The 21,631-nt window shown below is 40.0% G+C and overlaps 2 protein-coding genes and 1 non-coding gene across 6 annotated transcripts in view; 1 reads left to right on the top strand and 2 right to left on the bottom strand.

Annotated features, from left to right (window-relative positions):
• Window positions 1-2,113, bottom strand: part of HACD3 (3-hydroxyacyl-CoA dehydratase 3) — a 32,740-nt gene extending 30,627 nt beyond the window's left edge. Inside the window, exon 1 of the mRNA XM_065871159.1 lies at window positions 1,867-2,113. Coding sequence (XP_065727231.1) covers window positions 1,867-1,953 — 87 coding nt within the window. The 5' untranslated portion in view covers window positions 1,954-2,113. The remainder of the gene's footprint in view (window positions 1-1,866) is intronic.
• A 9,401-nt stretch (window positions 2,114-11,514) lies between these two features.
• DPP8 (dipeptidyl peptidase 8) overlaps window positions 11,515-21,631 on the top strand; it is a 51,967-nt gene continuing 41,850 nt past the window's right edge. For 2 of the 4 annotated variants that reach the window (XM_065872855.1, XM_065872856.1), the window contains exons 1-3: window positions 11,515-11,551; window positions 13,782-14,051; window positions 18,925-19,037. In XM_065872855.1, the coding sequence (XP_065728927.1) occupies window positions 11,515-11,551; window positions 13,782-14,051; window positions 18,925-19,037 (420 nt within the window). Of the gene's footprint in view, window positions 11,552-13,781; window positions 14,052-18,924; window positions 19,038-21,631 lie in introns of those variants that run through there. The other 2 variants (XM_065872858.1, XM_065872857.1) reach the window with 1 other exon arrangement.
• TRNAR-CCU (transfer RNA arginine (anticodon CCU)) lies at window positions 20,419-20,491 on the bottom strand. The gene has a single exon. It is a non-coding gene; the product is annotated as a tRNA-Arg (tRNA).

Raw genomic sequence — 21,631 nt, 5'->3', positions numbered from 1 at the left:
GCTGAGTCTGTCTGACTCATTTTTATAAATCTGTAGTATTTCACACATGGTAGGGGGTTTCTTTTATGAATGGTATTAACGTTACCTTAAAACTAATGGTAGTTGAAATGGATGCCTCAGAATTACAGATGGGAAATCCGAGAAAAACCAAAAACTCAATTGGGGAAAAAGATTTATTTTTTCCCAAAGAATAAAAAAAGGATTTCTCTCTCCAAAAGAAAATTTTATTTTTCCCTCCACCGTTACATTTCTTTAACTATAATATATTCCAATCACATACTTTTATGTTTTAAAATATACCAAATATGATTAACTACTTTTATGTTTTAAAATATACCAAATATGATTAACACATGTGTTCATGTTTCTTAACTAAAAGGTTTAGATCTTTCAGGAAAAATTTAAGTATGATGCATTCTTTCATTTGCCCAACTAATTTCCATTTTTTTCCACCAACACCACCCCACTTCCCCTAAAAACATCTTTTCTGTTTGTAGCTTCAAAAGTATCCCAGAATATTACATCCTTATTACAACTAGAGAGGGCCTGAGTTTATTTAATTGGTCTACACAATGTTTAACTGAATACTTAAGAGAGATTGCCATGACACAAGTTCTGTACTTTTCTTATTGACTGATGTTAGAATCCTCTCTAGAAGGACACTTTGATCCCCATCTACAAAGATTTTGTTTGTTTTTTCCTTTTTTATTAAAACACCATGGAGCAGAGTAGAGGGACACAGCAAAGAACATTTATACATCCTCTGACGCGAAAGTGCAATTCAGCCTGGTTTAACACATTAAATGACACAGGCTATTTAAAGGCATTCTGGTCAGTATTGTCTTAAGTTTCAATGAGAAAACAAGTTTATATTCCAGAAGAAAATATTAAATTCAACAAATTCAAGTCCACACTCAAAGAGCACCTACACCTTGCAAGACAGTATACCAGATGGGCTGATAGATCCCAACATAAACGCCTGACTCCGAGGCAGAGAGAGTTAAGGGGAGTGAAGGAGGTTACAAAGTGCCATAAATGTCAAGGAGAGTAGGGAGTAAGAATGTAGAAAGAACATTCCAGACTAAAAACTCCAGTTAATCAAAAACGGGAATCCTGGATGGTTTGGACCGAGACAAAGGGGTACACAGGTCCTGAGAGCTCCACCATTTAGGAGGCCTCAGCTTGTTCTCATGAGGGCCAATGAGATCAAGCATAAATACTCAACATAACTTAATTTTGTAGTTATCTATGCAACTCAGCAAACCTGAGCTCACAGTCTTCAGAACAGGGTGGGGGGGGAATCATTTCTTCGGGGTCTTATGGACTTTAGAACTAAAATTAAGAAGAATTATTTCCATCACTTAATGGTTGGAAGGTGGGTGTGACCCCTCCAATGCAGCGGTGGGCCTCGTGAAGGTCCGAGGGGACCCGCTAGACCTCTCAGGTCAGCGCTAGACGTCCAGCCACGGCCCGGCAAGCCACTGTCACACTGCACCCCGGACCCAAAGACATCCCACGCCTCGAAGAGCTTCGGCAAACACGAACTCCGACGGCCAGGCCTTCAGGGCCAGGCTCGGGCTCCACCAGGCCGCAGACTGCGAACAAAGAGGAGGCCCGGAGTAGCCTCCGAGGCCCGCGCGGGGCTCACGCAGCACCCGAGGTACCTGAAGCCTTCAGGGGATCGCGCCCAGGGTCTGCCTCCATGTGGGCCAGCTTTTGCTCGGGCCTGGACGCCGAGAGCGCACCGAGTCCTGGATCCCGTTGGCGCGCTACTGGCTCGCCGGTACGCACCCGGACAAAGGGGACTGGGGTCCCAGCGGTTCCCAGGAGCCGAGACCCGCGCACGTCCCGCCGCCCTGCCTTTACCTGCACGTCACTCAGCTCCACGCGCAGATACAGCTCGCGGTGCCGCTGAGCCCAGTAGACGTGCGGCGTCAGCACCTGATTCTCCATGACCACACTGCCCAGGGTGCGGGGAGACTAGGCTCGCTGCCTCAGGCAGGTCGTGCGCGGCTGGAACTGGCCGAACACAGGCCGCAAGACCACCTCGCTCCGGAGGGCCTGCAGCCCGCAGCCTCTATACGACCCAAGCTCGCGGGACGCGCCTGCGCAGTGGCGAGCAGGGGAGGCAGCGGCGCGGGCTCCGGGCTTCAGGTCGAGCCGGGTGGGGGCGGGGCGGGGCGGGGCGGAGGCGGGAAGGGGCGGGCCCAGGAGCGTGTGACGCCCCTGCTTGCTGCTGCCGCCTCCAGAGTCGACAGGTGCTGTGCAGTTACCTCTCTTCTTCTGGAGGACGGTTAAAAATAAGCGTAAAAATTAAACGCTGGAGACTGATGAGGAACCGATCAGCATGGAGAACGGGCTTGGATTGGTGTATCTGGAAGGTTCCTCCCATCTGTCATTCATTAATTCAACATTTACTGAGCGCCTGCTGTGTGCCCGGGCTTCAAAGCTAAGCACCGGAGCTTCAGGAGTAAGACACAGCACCTGCCGTCCTGGAACCCGTAGTCTATTAAAAGACGCAAGTAATTACAGACATAATAAGGATGATGATGGTTATAGGGGAAGCGGTGTGGGAGAGAATGGAAGAGTGTTCTAAGAGGGGAGAGTAAGCGTAAAGGCCAGAGATTTCCAGCGCTATTCCATAGAACTTCATACGATGATGGAAATACTCCATTCTGCGCTGTCCATGACGGTAGCCACTAGCCATATGGGGCTTCTGAGTACGTGAAATGTGGCTAAAGAAACTGAGAAACTGAATTTTTTGTTTCATTTACTTCTAATTAATTTAAATAGTCACAAATTAATAGCTATTCTGTGGGACAGCACAAGAGACTTGTCTCCTTTGAAAAGGAAACCCAAACTATAGACAACACTAATTTATGTCTAATTTAAACTATCTCGTCTGTATCCACTTTCATCCCCAAGTCTGCTTTCAGTGAAGAATTTAATAGGAAGCAACATTACTATGAAAACCAGAAGTCTGGGACAAAAATGAACCTTATTATTCAGTTCTGTTAGCACCCATTTATTTAGCAAAGTTCTGAGCCCAGGGATCCAGAGATGAAATGATGCCAGATCTCAGAAAACATTTAGCTCAGGGGGTAGGTCATATAAAATATAGAGGGTTTTAATATGGGGAATATACTGAGCTCAGAAAGAGGCAGGAAGGTAGGAGCTAAGGGTTGTAGGAACCAGTGGCAGACATTTGAGAGCAAATCCTTGAGAGCTGGACAGTGAAATGGAGGAGGAATTTGATAGAGGAAGAAGCAGAGGTAGGGCAGTGGATGCACAGGGCAGGAGACCAAAGATGAAGAGATATGAAATGTTCTGCATACTGGGGGTTAAGGGCATGGAGGGGAGAGGTTGCCCTGGGTCTGGTAAGACAGATAGGGAGTGGATTAAGAAAGTCTTTGTTTCAATGAGGTGTTTGTACTATATTCCACAGACACATGAGAGTCAAGCAAGTTTGTTACAGGAGATCAGGAAAATCAAATATGTGCTGGGCAAAACAACCTGTCAGTGAGGAGAAACTGGTAGTAGGCAAACCAGTTGGAGGTGATGCAATCTGCCTGTTATGAGATAATGAAAACGGTAACCCTGATAGCCTTGAATTTTAAAAATAATTTTTTGAAATGATAAAATTATTTTTATTACATTGCTTTTACTACAATATAGATGCTATATAGGGCACTTTAAAAAAATTGAAGTATAACTTATGTATAGGAACCAGGCAAATTTCAAATATTCCACTTAAGCTGAATTTTTGCATGTTTATACCTGTGTAGTTAATTACTATCTAGATCAAGATCCGGAACATTTCCAGCATCCTACGGGTTCTCTCATGTCAGTGTACCTTTGCCTCCCATCCCCTACACCCCAGTAATTACTATCCTGACTTCAATCACCATAGAGTAGTTTTTGTCTATTCTTGAATTTCGTGTAAATGGAATCTACCAGTATGTACACTTTGTGTCTGGTTTCTTTCATTCAACATAATGTATTTGAGATTTATCTATATTGTGTGAATCACCAGTTCATTCTTTTTTGGGTTTTGTTTGTTTTATTTCACAGTATGAATGTATCACAAATTATCCATTCTCCTGATGATGGACACTGCATTGTTTTCAGTTTTTAGCTAGGAATATTTATGTACTTGTCTTTTGGTGGATATATGTGCTTAATTTTCTTGGGTAAATACCTAGGAATGGAATTGCTAGGTCATAGAATATGTATGTTGAGCTTCTGTAGATACCGTTAGGCAGTCTTACAAAGTGTTTTGATCAATTTACACTCCCACAAGCAATGTTTAAAAGTTCTAGTTGCTCCATTTCCTTGGTATTTTCAGTCTTTTAAATTTTAGTCATCCTGGTGGCTGTGTAATAAAGAAAACTAATTTCAGTTTAGCATATTTGAGCCTTAAAATTTATCAGCTGACCTCTATCCAAGGCGAATTGAGTTCAAGTCTATTGGTAAGCAAGGAGACTGAATGACATTATGCCTCAGATGCTCCATAAGAAAAGTCCAATGGAAGGGGGTTTATCCAGCCTGGTTCAACCACCACTAACCTACTGGATGACTTCTCTGGGCCTGAGTCTCCATATCCATCAAATGAGAGAGTTGGACTCACTGGCCTCCAATGTTCTTATCAGCTATTCGTAAATTTTCCTGTGAGAAGGACAGCTATTGTGGAACTCTCTCTCTATGAGAAATCCAGTAAAAAAAAAAAAAAAAAAGATATTGAAATGGAGAAGGGAAAGAGTAACATCCAGGTAAACTATAAAACTAAAAGATGGCAGAGGGGCTAAAAAGGCAGAGCACAAGTAGCCCTGCCAAGCTGAAACAGGTAGGGCTGATGGTTTTATGAGAATGCTAGTCAAATTAAAATGCAAATGAAGCACTGTCTTTGTGTTCTCCCTTCCAGATGCAGCCTTCCCAGCCTCGTGTGGCCCAGGGTCACCTCTCCTTTCTCTGGCCATCGGAAGCATTTGCTGAGTGTTTCCTCTGGATGAAGCACATGCTCAGTGCATAAGTCTGTACTCCTGCCTTTGGCAAGTGATCATACACATTCTCCTTGTTCAGCTTTTTACAGAATCTTTTATTCCTGCAAGAAGTTTTGGAAAATGAGCTGTAGAATTTGGCTGTTTTGTGCCTCACCCAGGATCACCCAGCCAGATATCCTTAACCAAAATCAGGTTACTATCTAGATGGCACAAAACTGAGAGTGGAGAGAGACTGACAGATCAGCCCAGGCATCTACTGGGGAATTCAGGCAGCCAGCTCATATCCCTGTAACCTCCTAACTATGCCAGGAGAGTGGTGAGCATTGCAGCCAGTCATTGCCAGAAAAATCTTCCCCTCAGCCTGTCAATACACAGTTCAGAATAATATGCAGAGATGGTCCCTTCCTTGAGTGCAGGGAGTAGCCTTTCCACCCTATCCAGTTTGACCTACCTGATAATTCTTGGCTTTCAAATACATGGTTGCCAGGTACAGACAGTTGGCATGCTACCACTTATGTAAAAATAGTGGAGTAGTGGGAGGAATAATACATTTGTACATAAGCATTTGTTTATGTATCATAAAATATTACTGGACAGTATATGCAAGAAACCAATAACATCAGTTTCTTGTGGGGAAGGAAACTGGGTGACTGGAAGACCAGCATAGCAGAATATTTTTTACTATATACCCTTTTATTCAAAAACTTAAATACGCAAAAGAAAATTAGCTGAAAAGCTCTTTTTTGTTATGGCAGCTTGGTTTATACTATGCCTCCAAAAGGTATAAAATATGGAGGAAGTGGAAAAACAAACTCTAGCCCATCGTACCCTGTAATCAACTGCTATTAGTGTGTACATTACATGCTTGTGATCTGTTTCCTCAACTAGATTATAAATCTCCCTGGAACACAGATTGCTTCCTTTTGGTATCCTGTAGCATCGAGTACAATGTTTCAGAAAGTAGATGCTTAAAATATGCATGTTGATGCTAATGCCCAGTGCTAGAAAAGTTTTAGTGAAATTGGCACATTCATGCTGAATGTAAGTAAGGGCAATGTGAATTTGTGGAATCATTTTGGAATGCAGTTTTGCAATATGTAACAAGATAAATGTAGATGTTTATGCTGATTGGCCTTGTAATTCCCCTTTGGGGATTTTATTCTAAGAAAATAATTTCAAGGAAGGAAGATGTATATATGAAGATGTTCATGATGTTGCATGTTGAAACATTGGGACTTACTCAGGAATGACCAAATGTACTGTGGTATAACAACGCAATGGAAAACTGTACAGCTGTGCAAAATGATGAATAGGAAACTAGCAATATTGAAAATGTTTATGATAAGAAATACAAAAATTTTGATTACAACTTTATATAGTGCTAAGATACTGGGGAGTAACTTGTCTTTTTGTTTTCTTCCTTTATAACCCTTGATCCTTCCCTACATAGGGAGCTAGCATGAGGCAACCATGCTTTCTGGGAGTTATAACTCTGGGATTAGAAAACAGACATCAGATTCCTCTCTTTTAAGCTCAGTTGCACATTCAAGACAGAAAATATTTGGAATAATATGCAGACTAAATAAAAATTATCCAAGCATAGGAGGGAAGAAAAAGTCATTTTACAGATGAGAGAAATAAAACTTAGAGAGGCCCAATATTAATCTGTTAGTAAGGAGAGGAGCCAGGATGTGAACCCAGGTCTGCCTGACTCCAGGAATCCGTGCTCTGATCCGTGAGTACCTGAGCAAAATTACCACTGCCTGAAGATCATGGAATGGTAGATGCAGAAGGACTGGGAGACAGGTTGGTCTCTGATGAGGCCCCATGTGAAAAGATGTCAGGTTCTCTAAAACATGAGGTCAGAACTGTATGAGGACCTGATTACCTCAAATAGGCACTGATTTCAAGATGTAGCCCAGGGTACCCTGGGAAGAGTTCTCACTTGTCCACCCTAGCTTTCACTCACACTTACCTGCCTGCTGTCCTTTATGTCAAAATATGATTGTTTCATGATGCTTTGCGATTTTTTTCAGTCTACAGCAGGGACGGATTTGTATCAACCCCACCATGCTATTTATTCAGACCACGTGTGCTAGGTAACTTGCCTTTTCCTGAGGAGTTCCTAGAGTGTAGGGCAGCATAATACAGCTAAGTAGGCTTTGTCAAGCACACAGTTTGCTTGTGTTTGGCAAGGCCCAGGCCTGACTGATTCAGCCAGTAAAGATACAAGGAGCCAGTTTAGGGACTTCCATGGTGGTCCAGTGGTTAAGATTCCACCCTTCCAATGCAGAGGTGAGGGTTCAATCTCTGGTTGGGGAATTAAGATCCCACATGCCACGAAAAACAAAAAACCAAAAACCAAGGAGCCAGTTTAGCCTCAGACAGTTTATTACTTACATGTATAACAAAGGGAAGAATGCATCAAGGTGCCAGTGGTCCTTGTCCCATGTATGAAAAAGGACACTACTGAAGCAAAAGAAGGGGCCAGGTGACTGCAATGTACATTCTGGGATAACTGGCTTCTGAGGAGCCAGTTCTAGGCTGCAGCCAGTTCTAGGTTTTTATATTCTCAGCTCTATTCTGACAGGGGTGGGGTAGAAAGCCCACACCTCATCAGAACCTAGGAGGGTCTGAGAGAACACTCCTGGCTGTCCCAGGGGAGAACCCCAGGGGAGATTGCCTCAAGGTCTTCATAAGACTGTTCCTTTCCAGTTCTGGAAAGATCACAAAGCCTTCTGCTACAACTCAGATAATCGTTGGTTCCAGCCTTTGCCTAGGAAGCCTATGTGGATACATGCAAGGTGGCCAGGGTGCGTGATGGAGATGTTCCCCCCACAGATTTCTCAGGGTTAGAGGCTTTTTAACCCTGCCATAGAAATAGAAAATAACACAGAAAACAAAGAAATCTGAATTCAACTCTAGTTTAGTCTGTCATTAGACATATGATTTCAGCACATCCTTTACCTCTCTGGAGCTTGTTTTTTTCTTTTTTTTTGATGTTTTGTTTTGTTTTCCCCTGCGGTTTGCTGTTAACCTCTCTCTCTTTTTTTAATTTTTATTTTTTATTGCAGTATAGTTGATTAACAATGTTGTGTTCATTTCAGGTGTACAGCAAAGTGATTCAGTTATACATATACATGTTTTGATTCTTTTTCAAATTCTTTTCCCATTTAGGTTATTACAGAGTATTGAGCAGAGTTCCCTGTGCTATACAGTAGGTCCTTGTCGATTATCTATTGGAGCTTGTTTTTTTGAAATCCATAAAATTATATTTTTTCTTTGCTTTTGGGGAGGTCTTTTTCCTCTTATTCAAATATAAACAGCACAAAGTCAGGGATTTTGCCTACTTTATTCACTGTTGTAGCACCAGTGCTTGGAACAGTGACAGGCACATGGCAGAGATTCAGTAAACATTTGGATGAATGAAATGAAGTGCAAGATGTTTCATTGTATTTTGTTAGCATGTGCATCTGCATTCAAAGCCTTAAAACCTACTTTCGGGTGTTTTTTTGGGGGGGGTTGTTTGGTTTTTTTGCACAAAAGTCATAGAGGAATCCCAGTGAAAACATGACTGTACTTTTAGAGGAACTCAACTCAAAAAAAAAAAGCCTGAGCAAAGACTCATTTAACCTCAGAGTGAATAATTGCATACTGAATAGAACATGGCACCCAGATGGATCTGTTATTACAATAAAGCCTAATTACACACACCTCTGATAAATGGGTCCTTGTAATAATACAAAATAGGGAAGGCCCAGCTTGTCCACTGTTTTGTTCTACACCTTCCACTTTCCCAGTCATCTCCCAAGGCTCCCCTTTTCTCTTTCTCTCAGCCAATGTATGGTGTAGAATAGGAAATAAATTGCGGGTCAAGAGACCTGCCTCTGGTCCTGATAAAAGCAAACCACTCACTTCCCTACCCTGGGCCCCAGTTCCTTCATCTTTAGGTGTTTGTATGACACACGTGGTTTTCCTTAAGTGCAATTAAGTGACGTTATTACATCTCTTTCACAGATAAAGAAACCATGGCTCAAAGAGACTGACCTGCTGAAGGTCATTAATTAGTACTAGAGCCAAGCTTTCTGACTCCAAGTTCAGGTTTCTTTCCACCGTAACAATGAGACATCCAGAAAATCCCCAAGGTCCTGGTCCTTCCCTCTCCATGTCATCTCCATGAAGGGGCAGGGATTTTTGCCTGGCTTGCTCCGTGTTCTAATCTCAGTGTCTACAGCTCTGCCTGGCACATAGGAGGCACTCAATATATATTTGTCAAAGGAAAAAAATAGATGACTACGGACGTGCCACAGTTCGTCCTGTGATTTCCAGCAAGTTACTGCCCCTTTCTGGATTTCTTCTCTGTCCCCCACCCCCGCCCAGTTTCCTTCCCGCGCCTCGTTCGCTCCTCCGGCCACTAGACGGCACTGTGGTAAGGGAACCCCGCCGAGCAGAGAGCTGCGCTCCTCTTGGTACCGTTGCGCCTTCCCCCGTTGAAGGGCAGCGCGCAAGAAACCGGAAGTGCTGGAGCCGCCGCCGCCGCCGCCTTTAAGTGCCGCGTTCACCGCTTCGGTTACCGCCGGCGCCGTAGCCAAGGAGGCCGCTGCCCCCTGGTCGGGAGTGGAGGCCGCGCGGCATGAAGCGGCGCAGGCCCGGTCCTTAGCGCGCGTCAGGACGGTCCGGGCGGGGCCGGGGGGGGAAGGTGCAGTATCCGCCCCCTCTCCTTCCCCTTCGCCCGCGAGGCCTGCGCCTCAGCCCACTCGGGCCTCTCCGCCTCACGGAGGAACCGCCCGGCGCATTCTCCCGGTTAGCCCGCTCTGCGGTTTACCCGGCGCGCCGTGCTGCGCGGGCCACAGCCGGTGGCGGGACCCAACTTGCCGGAAGAGGAAGCCCAGGCTCTCAGATTCCGAGTCAGCCAACGTTCACTGGGCGCCCCCTGAGCGCTGGGTGCTGGCCTCCGGACTTCCACGTCCGTTATCTTAATTGAGCCTTGCTGGGGTTGGGAGCCGGGTATTGTCCGGGCTTACAGATGAGAAACGGAAGCCCACAGAGGCGAAGGGATTTGCCTAAAGTCCGACTGTGGCAGATCGGATTCGGACTGAGATTTTCTGGTTTCCCAGCTCGTGTTTTCTACTGCCCCACTTTAGGTCGATTCTCTCCTTGTTTACTGGCCCCTTCTCATTCTATTTCACCTACCTGGCACAGGATAGATGCTTTTCTTTACCTTTTTTTTTTTTTCAAACCTTTCCCCTCACACACTTTTCTTCTAAGACTTGGCATCCCCCCAGTCCCCCTTCTTAATATTCTCTGCTACACCTCTCCTCTTCTTCCGCAATCTAGCTTTCAAGATCGTTGCCCACTTTGTGATAATGAACCTCTCAACTAGCTGACGACTGAAATAGGTTTCAACGAGGCTTGGGGTGTTTAAGTGGACAAACTGGCGCCTGGATTAAAAATTAAGGAATGACATTTGAGTGGGTCCAAATTCAAGAGTCCTGAGGCTATTTTCTAACCCCACATGCTCTTCTCTGAATGAGGGGCTTAGTGAATGGGGAGGTGTCTTGACATCGTAGTCCGTTGTTGCTGTTTTAGCACAACTTTTTTCCCTCCATTTGCCACTGAGCCACATCTCTCTCCATCACCTATCTGGGCTCCGAGAGCCCGGAATTAAAACCAATAACAAAGTGACAGGTATAATCACAGACCCTGCTTTTCTTCTTTTACTAAGCCAGAATTTCAACAAACTTAACACTTCCGTTTCTAGAGAAGTTACCTAGTTCAGTTATTTTCAGAGTATATGTGGAAAGGAAATAAGCAAAAATGGAATGCACTGAAAATGGGTAGTACATTCTTTATCTTGTGAAAATCTTGATGTTAACTGGAAGTTAGTTCTGTCCGCAAAAATGACTCTGTAGTTCTTACTGGTTATTCTGTTGAGTCTATTCTGTCTCCAGTCAGCTGAATATGTATTCTGTAAAATAATACAAATTGGTTATTATGTAAAAGGCAGAAGAACAGGACCAGGCACATAGAAATAAATTTTATTATTAATCATCTGTCATTTTTGAAGATTTGCGGTAGCCACTGAGTAACCTCACATCTGTATGCCTTTTATACTTTTAAATGTTCTTCCATAATTTACCTTTTAATGTGTATCCGGATGTCAGGATTTACACTACCGTTTGGATATTCTTTGGAGTAAATTGGGCTATACATTTCTGAAATCAAATCAGTTTATAATTTTCATAATTAAAGTGCAGATACAAAGTAATTCAGGCATTGTATATTATATCAAAAAGAACATGCATCAGTTTCAAGTACTATTTGAGACTTTAGGCTTAATCTTTTTGGGCACATATGATCCATTTTAATAATGATCAACAGCTTTATATCTTATTTCATTATCCTGGTGAGCAGGATTGGATGGTGAGAAAAGGAAAGACTCCTGTGAGAAGAGAGCAGGATGAGCAGAGGGATCTATGCTTGAAGTTGAGTCACTTCAAAAAGATCTCTTTGAATGTGGAAGAGATCTGAACAGATGAAAATACAATCAGGTAGGCACCAGGGAAGGGCCTTAAGTGAAGAGGTAGGTGGGGCAGTGAAATATATGCACTGTGCTAAGAACATGTACTGACCTATTTTCTAATTTTTGCAATTAGAAAACTCGGGTTACATATTTTGAGAATGTATTTGTATGTAAGGTGTTACGGAAATCTGGAAATTAAATCAGTTACACGTTTGTGTAAATTACTATAATTATGTAATATCAGGTCTAGCCTAGGAAATGCAAGATATACATTGACCATAAAATACAGAATAGTGTCATTTGAACTGTAAAGTGTGTGTGTGTGTGTAGAGAGTCAGAGAAATAGTGAGTCCAGGGACCTAGTACAATTTAGGAATACCAGATAGTTTTGCTTAAGTGCAAGGTAATGGCAACTTCTATGTAAGAGACATGTCAAAATAATGACTCAAGAAGCTGGGCAGTAAGCTTGGGTAGTCTGTCTGAGCTTCCCCGTTCCATCCCCAAGCTCTTTTGTTTCAAGCAGTGGTTTGGAGATGAAGTTCCAAGTTTAACGCAAGGGAGTTGAGAAGAATGAGCCCAGTTTGTATATCTCCTTGTCTCACCTGTCCCTTACTCTTGTTAGGAATCAAACTAGATCCATTGACACATTTGATAGAAAACGGACCTCCACCAGCTTTTAGATGGGCAAACAACCATTACTGTCATGTACTGCTACTTAATATCAATATGCTGAATACCATTTGAGCTAAATGACTTTTCCTCTGTTGAGCTGTTTGGATTTTAATCATTGGAGGTAAATGCCCACTTGTAATAATATTACAAGTTGTATACTATAGAACTCTCCAGTAGATTTTCTGGCTGCTCTTGCTACTGTTATATTGAAAACGGTAGTGTAGTTCACTGTAGCCTGAAAAAAAACACAATATCATGGCCGTGGCCTCACAGTTTGTTCCTTTCGAATGCCGTACAGCACACCAGCACACCTGATGGACTAATTCGCAACCCATACCTGCTAATGACTTTTTCTCTGTGGTTGGTAGTTTTTACCACGAACTCCTGTTAACCTGTGAAATTAAGGTTTAAAAAAGACATCATGTTAAATATACAGCCATGTATTGATTTTTGTTGTAGAAGTAGTTAATTATTATGTGAATTGGTTACACAAATGCAATCTAGTTTATCTCCTAAGTCCACATGTTTCGGACATTTATTAGTTCAAAAAGAGCATGTTGCCCCAGAATTTTTGTTTATGTTGCTCCTTTTTGGTAGCATTATGAATAATGCATGTCAGAATATACAGTGGCTTATAATAACACTTCTTGTTATTTTCTCTGATACTTTGTACCTGTTACATTTAAATATTGAAATAGATAAAGGAAAAAATTATCCTCTTCTGGATTTGTAAAATGAAAGAAACATCATTAGTAGATAAAATCTTAATACTGTTTTTGGGTTGAAGTGGTAAATTGGGTTTGGACTTTTATCAAAATATTGATATTACGAACATTAAATGTTTTGTGCATAAACTACAACTAAAGCCACTTTTTTCTCATTTAATCCTGGAAGTTTTATAATCTGTAGTAATAGTCACATAAATTCCTTATAGTATAGAGTTACACAGGGGATCATCAGATAGTGATGTCTAGGCAAGAGCAAAAGACAAAGAAAAAATGTACCAGCCAGTTAGGTCTTTTGTTGTTTGGAGTCTCATTTAAAAGGAAACAGTATTTATATTATCTTGGGTAAGCTCCCTAGAAAGGTTATTAGAAGTACATTGTTTGCCACAATTTTATAACTGTTCTAATTGGTCGTGATTATTTCTGTTCTCTGAAGAAGTCCACATTTATCAAATGAGTAACTTTTTTTAAGTGCAAAAACACTTAACTCCCTTGGCACATTTAGCTTCACTATTGACATGCTCTTTGAAGGAACATAGCAGCCAACTGGCATATGGCCCGTTTCCTTCCAATGTGGGAAAGAAAAAGGAATTTTGGCAAGAGATACTTAAGGAGAGCCTTTTATAAAAGTTCCCCAAGAGATTTATAGTCAACTGTGAAATAGACATGACCTCAGGTTTTTTTTAATCTCATTTTTAAAGAAAAGGGGGAGCTATTGCTTTTCTTACGAAGTTTAATTGCAACTGTACTGAAAAGCATTTTTTCCCCTTTTTGGGGGTGTTGGGGGGCCCTATCAGACTGTCATTCTGATTAATATAAGAGAAGGCAGACCTGTGAACTTCATGTGCCTTATTTTTCTAGGAAAATGCAACATGGCAGCAGCGATGGAAACAGAACAGCTTGGTGTTGAGATCTTTGAAACTGCAGAGTGTGAGGAGAATATTGAATCACAGGATCGGCCTAAATTGGAGCCGTTTTATGTTGAACGATATTCCTGGAGTCAGCTTAAAAAGCTGCTTGCTGATACCAGAAAATATCATGGCTACATGATGGCTAAGGCACCACATGATTTTATGTTTGTGAAGAGGAATGATCCAGATGGGCCTCATTCGGACAGGATCTATTACCTTGGTGAGTATGAAGTCATAGTTTCTGAAAGGAAATGCTTTCTTAATTCAAACAGGCTAGATGCAATTGGCACTCAAATTTTGGTGAATAAATAAGTGAATGAATCAGTGATGGTTCCACCAAAGGAAAAAAAAAATAATTAAAAGAACTTCAGTTTTGGTGCTGTTTTCATTTTGTTTTGTCCCATTAACTTGATCATTTGCACATAACAGATCATGAATTGATCATGATCTTACTTTCAAAGTAAAGATGCTAGATATTACTTCTTCCTAACGCTAATTCAAAACGCCTTTCCTTAGGAATGGTCAGATTAGGAACACAAATAATAAAAACAGTAGTTTGTTCCCACTCTCAACAGCTACTGCTTTCGTTTTTTTAAACCAAGGCTGGTTTTGGTCTCTTCTTCCTGAGCCCATTCACTCCAGGTTTAAGGTCTGTCTTCATTAAATGCATGATACCACTGATGGACATTTTTGTTTCTTTGTTTGTTTATGCACCTTAAATGCTTTACTAAGATGTTGTAGTAAAAGGAATAGGTAGTAAATTCTGAGCAACTATCATGCTTAGGCACAGCTTAGTATTGACTAACCTAGCACATATATAGACACAGGGCAGTGGATAAAGTCTTGGAATCAGAAGCCTAAGCTCTGGTATCCGCTCTTTGCTGACTTGTTTACCCTGTGGGTCTCAATTTCCTCTCTATCAAATGAGGGTTAATGTCTATCTCATGGGATTGTCTTAAGTATTAAACATTTTACATGAAAACATTTCCAACTTAAACCAATGTTAAGAAACACAGTACGGTTCTTGTACAGCCAAACCAAGTTTTATTGTACTATGGCTAGTTTGAGGAAGGAAACTAAAAAGGGAAAGAAAAAAAATTTGTAGACCCCATCCCCATCCCCCAAGCAGCTGTCTTCATTACAGTATTGTTATTTTTACACTATTATTTTTTAGGATTGGAAATAATAGTTGTAAATTATAGTATGCTGCTTAGCATTCACCAACTGGTAATTATTATTTGTATTAGCTTAAGTCCCAAAGGCCTATTCATTAATTGTCGCTCATTGAACACATTTATTGAGAGATGATGCTAAAATATTTAGGTAAGTCATCTAAGTAGGAAATATATATATGTATCTTTCTCAAGAAACTTATGCTATGGTTTTTTTGGGGTTTTTTTTTTTTTGTGTGTGTGGTACGCAGGCCTCTCACTCTTGCGGCCTCTCCCGTTGCGGAGCACAGGCTCCGGATGCGCAGGCCCAGCGGCCATGGCTCACGGGCCCAGCTGCTCCGCGGCATGTGGTATCTTCCCGGACCAGGGCATGAACCTGTGTCCCCTGCATCGGCAGGAGGACTCTCAACCACTGCGCCACCAGGGAAGCCCAATGCTATGGTTTTTTTCGGAGGCAGAAAATCAGACTTTCCTCAGATTGGAGAAGCAATATAAGAAAAGCCCATCCATACTTGCTAAATCAGGCAGCTTGGTTGGAAGAGAGTTTGGGCACAATTAGGGGAGGAACCCTTATATTTAGTATAATAGTTAAAAATTATAACCATACCATCCATAATTCTTAACAATAAACAAATGTCTCACAAAAATGTTTATGAATTAACCATTAAAACTGCTTAAAGAAAGGGATTTCACTCCCAGTACAATAGTTGAAATGGAATCACAAGCCCATAAATTTTGGAGTTTCCTTCCTGTAGTCACGCTATTTTATTTTCCTAACCCAGAGCCTGAAGGCAATGAATGGTTGTTAGAATAAGGAAGAAAGAATGTGAGAGATGGGAACACTGGAGGAACTGAGGCCTGAGTTGAGTCCCACAGCTAGGGGTTGGGTGGGAAAGGAAGGGCTGAATAGCCAGAGATGTGTTTGAGGGCCGACCTGCTAATGTGCCTTTGTTTATTAATTTTTTAAAAATAGGTTTTCTCCCCTCCTCCAAAGCTGTTTGACAATTTTTTTTTAAAGAGATGTTCTTGCATGAGTCCACATTAGTAATTGTAGATTCATTTTTTTTTAAGCAACTCCAGAGTATTCCATTATATAATTGTGCCATCTTTTACTTAACCAGGCCTCTAATAATGGGCATTTAGGTTTTTCTATTTTGGTATTAACAAAAAATGAGGGAGCAGATATCACTGTATTAGATCATTTTTGTACATGTGTGAATTTACTTAATAGGACTAATTCCAAAGAATGGAATTATTGGGACAAAAGGTGTACAGATTCTGAATTTGTATTGATATTGCCAAATTGCCCCTCCATTGAGGTTATAGAGTTTACATCCCTGCCAGCATTGTCTCAGAGTATTTCTCTACACCTGTACCAATAGTGAGTAATAAAACTTCTTTTTATCTTTCCCAGTCTGATTGGTGAACAGCAGTTGCTCACTGTAATTTTTTTTAATTATTATTGTTTTTTAATTGACATATAACATTATATTAGTTTCATGTGTACAACATAATGATCCAATATTTATATACATAGTGAAATGATCACTACAGTAAGTCTAGTTAACATCTGTCACCATACATAGTTATAGTTAATAAAAAATTTTCTTGTGATGAGAACGTTTAAGATTCATTCTCTTAGCAACTTTCAAATATGCAGTATAGTATTGCTGTACATTATATCCCCATATTTCATTGTAGTTTTAATTTTCTTATGAGTGAGGTTGAGCATCCTTTCCCATATTTACAAGGCATTTGTATTTCTTTTTCTGTGACTGATCTGTTTGTAATCATTGTCTATTTTTTATTGGGTTGTGGGTGCTTTTCTTATTGACATAAAGCACTTTTTTGTACAAGAAGGGAATTAACCCATTGTAGTATTTTTCCCTGAGATTTAATGTCTTTTGCCTTTAGTGTCTTTTGCCCTTCTGTAGAAATCTGGATTTTTTTTTTTGGTAGTTAAATTTTTACTTTTTATGTAGTTTTGCATCACATCTAGAAAGGCTTTCTCAGCTCCAAACTATATTTTTTGAAATCTTTATTTACTTTGGACTTCGTTTTGTTCCATTGATCTGTCAGTCAAATCAGGTGCCAATGTTATGCTGCTGTTACTATTATTATTTTTATCATAACTTTAGATGTTTTACTATTTTATAGTACTAGTCACCCTTCATCACTCTTTTTCATACTTTTCTTGATTATTTTTGTTTGCTTGTTTTTCTTTGAGAACTTAAAATAAGATTAGAGCTCCTTTCTCCCAATCCTATTTATACTGTTTTAGGATTACATTATATTTATAGATGAAGTCAGGAAAATTGACAATCTTTATAAAATATTGAGCTTTTCAAGAAAGTTGTATGCCATTTCATTTGCTCAAGTCTTTTATATCCATCTGAATATTAATATTTTTCCATGTAAATCTGTTGTTTCAGAAGTTTTAATATACTTCGGACACCAATAAATAGCAGTGTGTCAACAGGAAAGAAACAATGGGAAAAGGTCATTTTGTGTTTAACCAGAACTGGTGTGTGTGTGTACATAGAATGCGTTGGAAATTTTTATTGGTCAAGGTTGAACCCAAGGAAGGCATTATGGAACAAGGAGCAGTTTTAAGAGGAGCATTTGAAGTGATTGTGGTTAGCTCTCATTTGAGGGTAGATGAGAACCAGCTTTTTCATATTTGCAGGTTGAAAGCTCTTAGAAGGAAAAGGCTTAAGGAGGATATGATCATATTTTGTAAGATTATGAATGGTATGGATAAGTGACTACAGTCTTAAGAATTATGTAACAAAGTAACTCTGGAATGTACAAAATAGATCTAAGGCAAAACTAAGTGCTGAAGTAAATATCAGCTGATACCTGACTTTTTACCCCAAAAGGCAACAAACTAAGAAAGGTTTAAGAAAAGTTTAGGATAATAAAAGGATAAAGGAATCTGTGGGTATTTGGAGAGTCGTCCCCCACCTTTGCAAGGGTTAGCATGGAAGTTACCATGCCCTTCCACAGACTGCCTTCTCTGCCATTATCAGAAACACAAGGCTGGGGATTTGTTCCACTAGAGAGAGTTTTTGTTCTTCCTGTGTGATTTATTTTCTCTTTCCTTCACTCTCCCCTAGCTTTTTTGGAAGTGATACCTTTCTAGCACCTTTTAGAGTAGAAGGACTTTGTTTTACTTTGAGTTTTCTTTGGTTCACCTCTTCATAACCATGTTGTATTTCTATTACTTCTCTTTGGTATGTAGTTTATTCTACACTGCTGTGATCTTCCCATTCAGTTATTGTATGATTTCACAGAATAGACCTATCTTCTACTTAGTGTAGACCTCTTTCTTTCACAATTCTCGAATAAAGGATGAAGAGACTTTTAACAAATCAGATATCAGATTCTGTGTCCTGTTGTTTTAATATGAATGTACTTTCATTTGAAACTTAGTGATTATAGTGGTAGAACATTTATAGTGAATAAAAACTCAAATTGTTAGACCTATGTATATTTCTAAGTAAATACTTTAAATGATTCATAAAAAGAAGAAGCTTGGTAGTCTGAAGTTGTCACAAAGTACCCCCATTTGGAATCTAATGAGTCTATTGCCAACTTGTAAGACACTAACAATTTAAAAAAAAAACAAAACTAAAAGTGACACTTATCCTTACATCATCTTATACACTTTTATGTTTATTTTGAGAGGGACTAAAATTTGAATATCAAAAGGAAACCTGAGGATTTTTCTGGGAGCCTGGGTTTTACTGAAGAAAATTACCGTGGCATATGGCATGTGCATCTCCTACTTGTTAACATTCATTATAGGTCCCATAGAGTACAAAATTTTGCAGTATATAGGAGGCATTATATATTTACTACTATAATTGTGGTAGATTGCTATTTTTTAAAATAACAAAAAATGATTGTTTCCTTTTATAGCTATGTCTGGTGAGAACAGAGAAAATACACTGTTTTATTCTGAAATTCCCAAAACCATCAACAGAGCAGCAGTCTTAATGCTCTCTTGGAAGCCTCTTTTGGATCTTTTTCAGGTAGGGTTAAACATTGTTATTCCTATGATTTTGTGTATGTTTTTAGATATTACATTCGTTTAGGGACAGAAATTCAATTGGGCTTTTATATTTGAAGTAGATATGAATCAAAAGGAATTAAAACATTTTTATGTTTTTGCATGTATGACCATGAAATTTCATTAAATTCTCAATATCTGAAACTAGGGATAGTAGATATTACAATTCAGATTTTTTTTTTTTTTTTTTTTTTGGCCGCCCAGTATGGCACGGCATGTGGGATCTTAGTTCCCCGACCAGGAATCAACCTGTGTCCCCTGCAGTGGAAGGGTGGAGTCTTAACCAATGGTCCCTGGACCGCCAGGGAAGTCCCCAGATTGTTTTTTGGCTACCTTTCTCCCTGTTTAACTATCTTTCCCTTCTACAAACTTGCTAGTTAAGTAATTCTCACATTTTGGTGGAAGAGTTATTCACATAAAAGAAGTAATGTATATTTCCAGAAAGCTTTTTATTCAAATCTTTAAATTGAATTTTTAGTTCTAATATTTAGTAACAGTACTAATGTAAGGGTTAAATAAAGGTACTAAGTTCAGTTTTTTTTTTCTAAATAGCATAATTCAATTTATGTAAAATCAAAGGTTAGGTTTTTTTTTTTCTTCAATATTTTGTCTTTAGACAATATGTAAATGGTTCAAAACATCCCAAGAACAAGATGATAGTTTGGGTGTGATTGTTTGCCTTTTTAGTTCTCATTTATTATTTTTACATTGAGTATTGAATAGAATATTTGGACTAGGAACTAAAATGTGATATTTCTTTTAGGAAGTAAAAAAAAAAAAAAACCTTCCGTGACAACTAATCATTTTGACTGCAACTATTTATCAGGGATGTTGTTTCTTACATTGGTTTGTGACTTTCCTTTAAAACAAAAAAATTCCTTATTCTAAGAACAGTGTGTTGAACTGAAATAATGGTAGTTTTCTCATGGAAAAGGTTGCAAATTAGTGAGTCAGAGTTGTTTTGTTTTTTTTTTAAGCTTTATTATGGAAAATTTCAAACCATACAAAAGTAGAATCCTATGCAAACTAGTTTTAACAATTTTCAAGTCTTTGCCATCAGTGTTTCGCTGTAGCCTTACCAGTCCTCCCTCACAATCCCTATCCCTACTTCTCAGATTATTATTATTTTTTTTTTTCAGAGAGTTGGCATTCTTGTTTATTTATTTATTTGGTTGCACCAGGTCTTAGTTGCAGCTCGCCAGCTCCTTAGTTGCAGCACATGGACTCCTTAGTTGCAGCAGGTGGGCTCCTTAGTTGTGGCTCCAGGACTCCTCAATTGCAGCTTGCCGGCTCCTTAGTTGTGGCATGCGAACTCTTAGTTGCGGCATGCATGTGAGATCTAGTTCCCTGACCAGGGATTGAACCTGGGCCCCCTGCATTAGGAGTGCAGAGTCTTATCCACTGCACCACCGGGGAAGTCCCACATCTCGGATTATTTTTAAAGAGTTCCCAAATAGGTCATTTCACTCCTAAATAAGTCAACATGTTATCTCTAAAGAATATAGATTCTTTTTAGATATCATCACATCTTAAAAAATCACTGATCATTTCTTCATATGAAATATTCAAATTTCCCTGATTTTTAAATTTCTCTTTTTTTACACTTGATTTGTTAAATCAGAATCTAAGTAAGGTTCATATATTACAATTGATTGATAGATTTCTTAAGTTTCTCTTACTTTTAATATATTGCTTTCCTTTCCATCCTTTTTTTCCCCACTGCAGTTTATCTATTGAAGAAAGAGGGTCTGTTTTGCTGATTGTATTCCTGTGGTGTTATTTGATAATGTTCTTCAGTCACCTGTATTCTCTGTAAATATAGATAGGTAGTCAGATCTCGAAGCTTCATCAAACCCAGGTTTCCTGTTTTTCTCCCCCAATAATACTTTACAGATCAAAAGAATTGAAAGCAGGGTCTTGAACAAATAATTCTATACCTATATCCATAGCAGCACTATTCACAATAGGCAAAAGGCGGAAGTAACCCAAGTGTCCATGGACAGATGAATAAATAAACAAAATGTGTCATATGTTGGGTTGGCCAAAAAGTTCGTTCAGGTTTTTCCAGAACATCTTTTTTTTAATATATTTATTTATTATTAATTTATTTTTGGCTGTGTTGGGTCTTCGTTGCTGCACGCAGGCTTTCTCTAGTTGCAGTGAGTGGGGGCTACTCTTCGTTGCAGTGCGTGGGCTTCTCATTGCGGTGGCTTTTCTTGTTGCAGAGCATGGGCTCTAGGCGTGTGGGCTTCAGGAGTTGTGGCACGTGGGCTCAGTAGTTGTGGCTTGTGGGCTCTAGAGCGCAGGCTTGGTAGTTGTGGCTCATGGGCTTAGTTGCTCCGCGGCATGTGGGATCTTCCCGGACCAGGGCTCAAACCCATGTCCCCTGCAGTGGCAGGCGGATGCTTAACCACTGTGCCACCAGGGAATTCCCTCCATAACATCTTATGGAAAAATCTGAACTAACTTTTTGGCCAACCCAATACATGTGATGGAATATTATATGGCCTTAAAAAAGAAGGAAATTGTGACACGTGCTGCAACATTGAACTATGA

This window comes from Phocoena phocoena, chromosome 2 (genome assembly GCF_963924675.1).
Source record: "Phocoena phocoena chromosome 2, mPhoPho1.1, whole genome shotgun sequence".
NCBI classification, from domain to species: Eukaryota; Metazoa; Chordata; class Mammalia; order Artiodactyla; family Phocoenidae; genus Phocoena; species Phocoena phocoena.
This window is presented reverse-complemented; position numbering and strand designations above follow the sequence as displayed.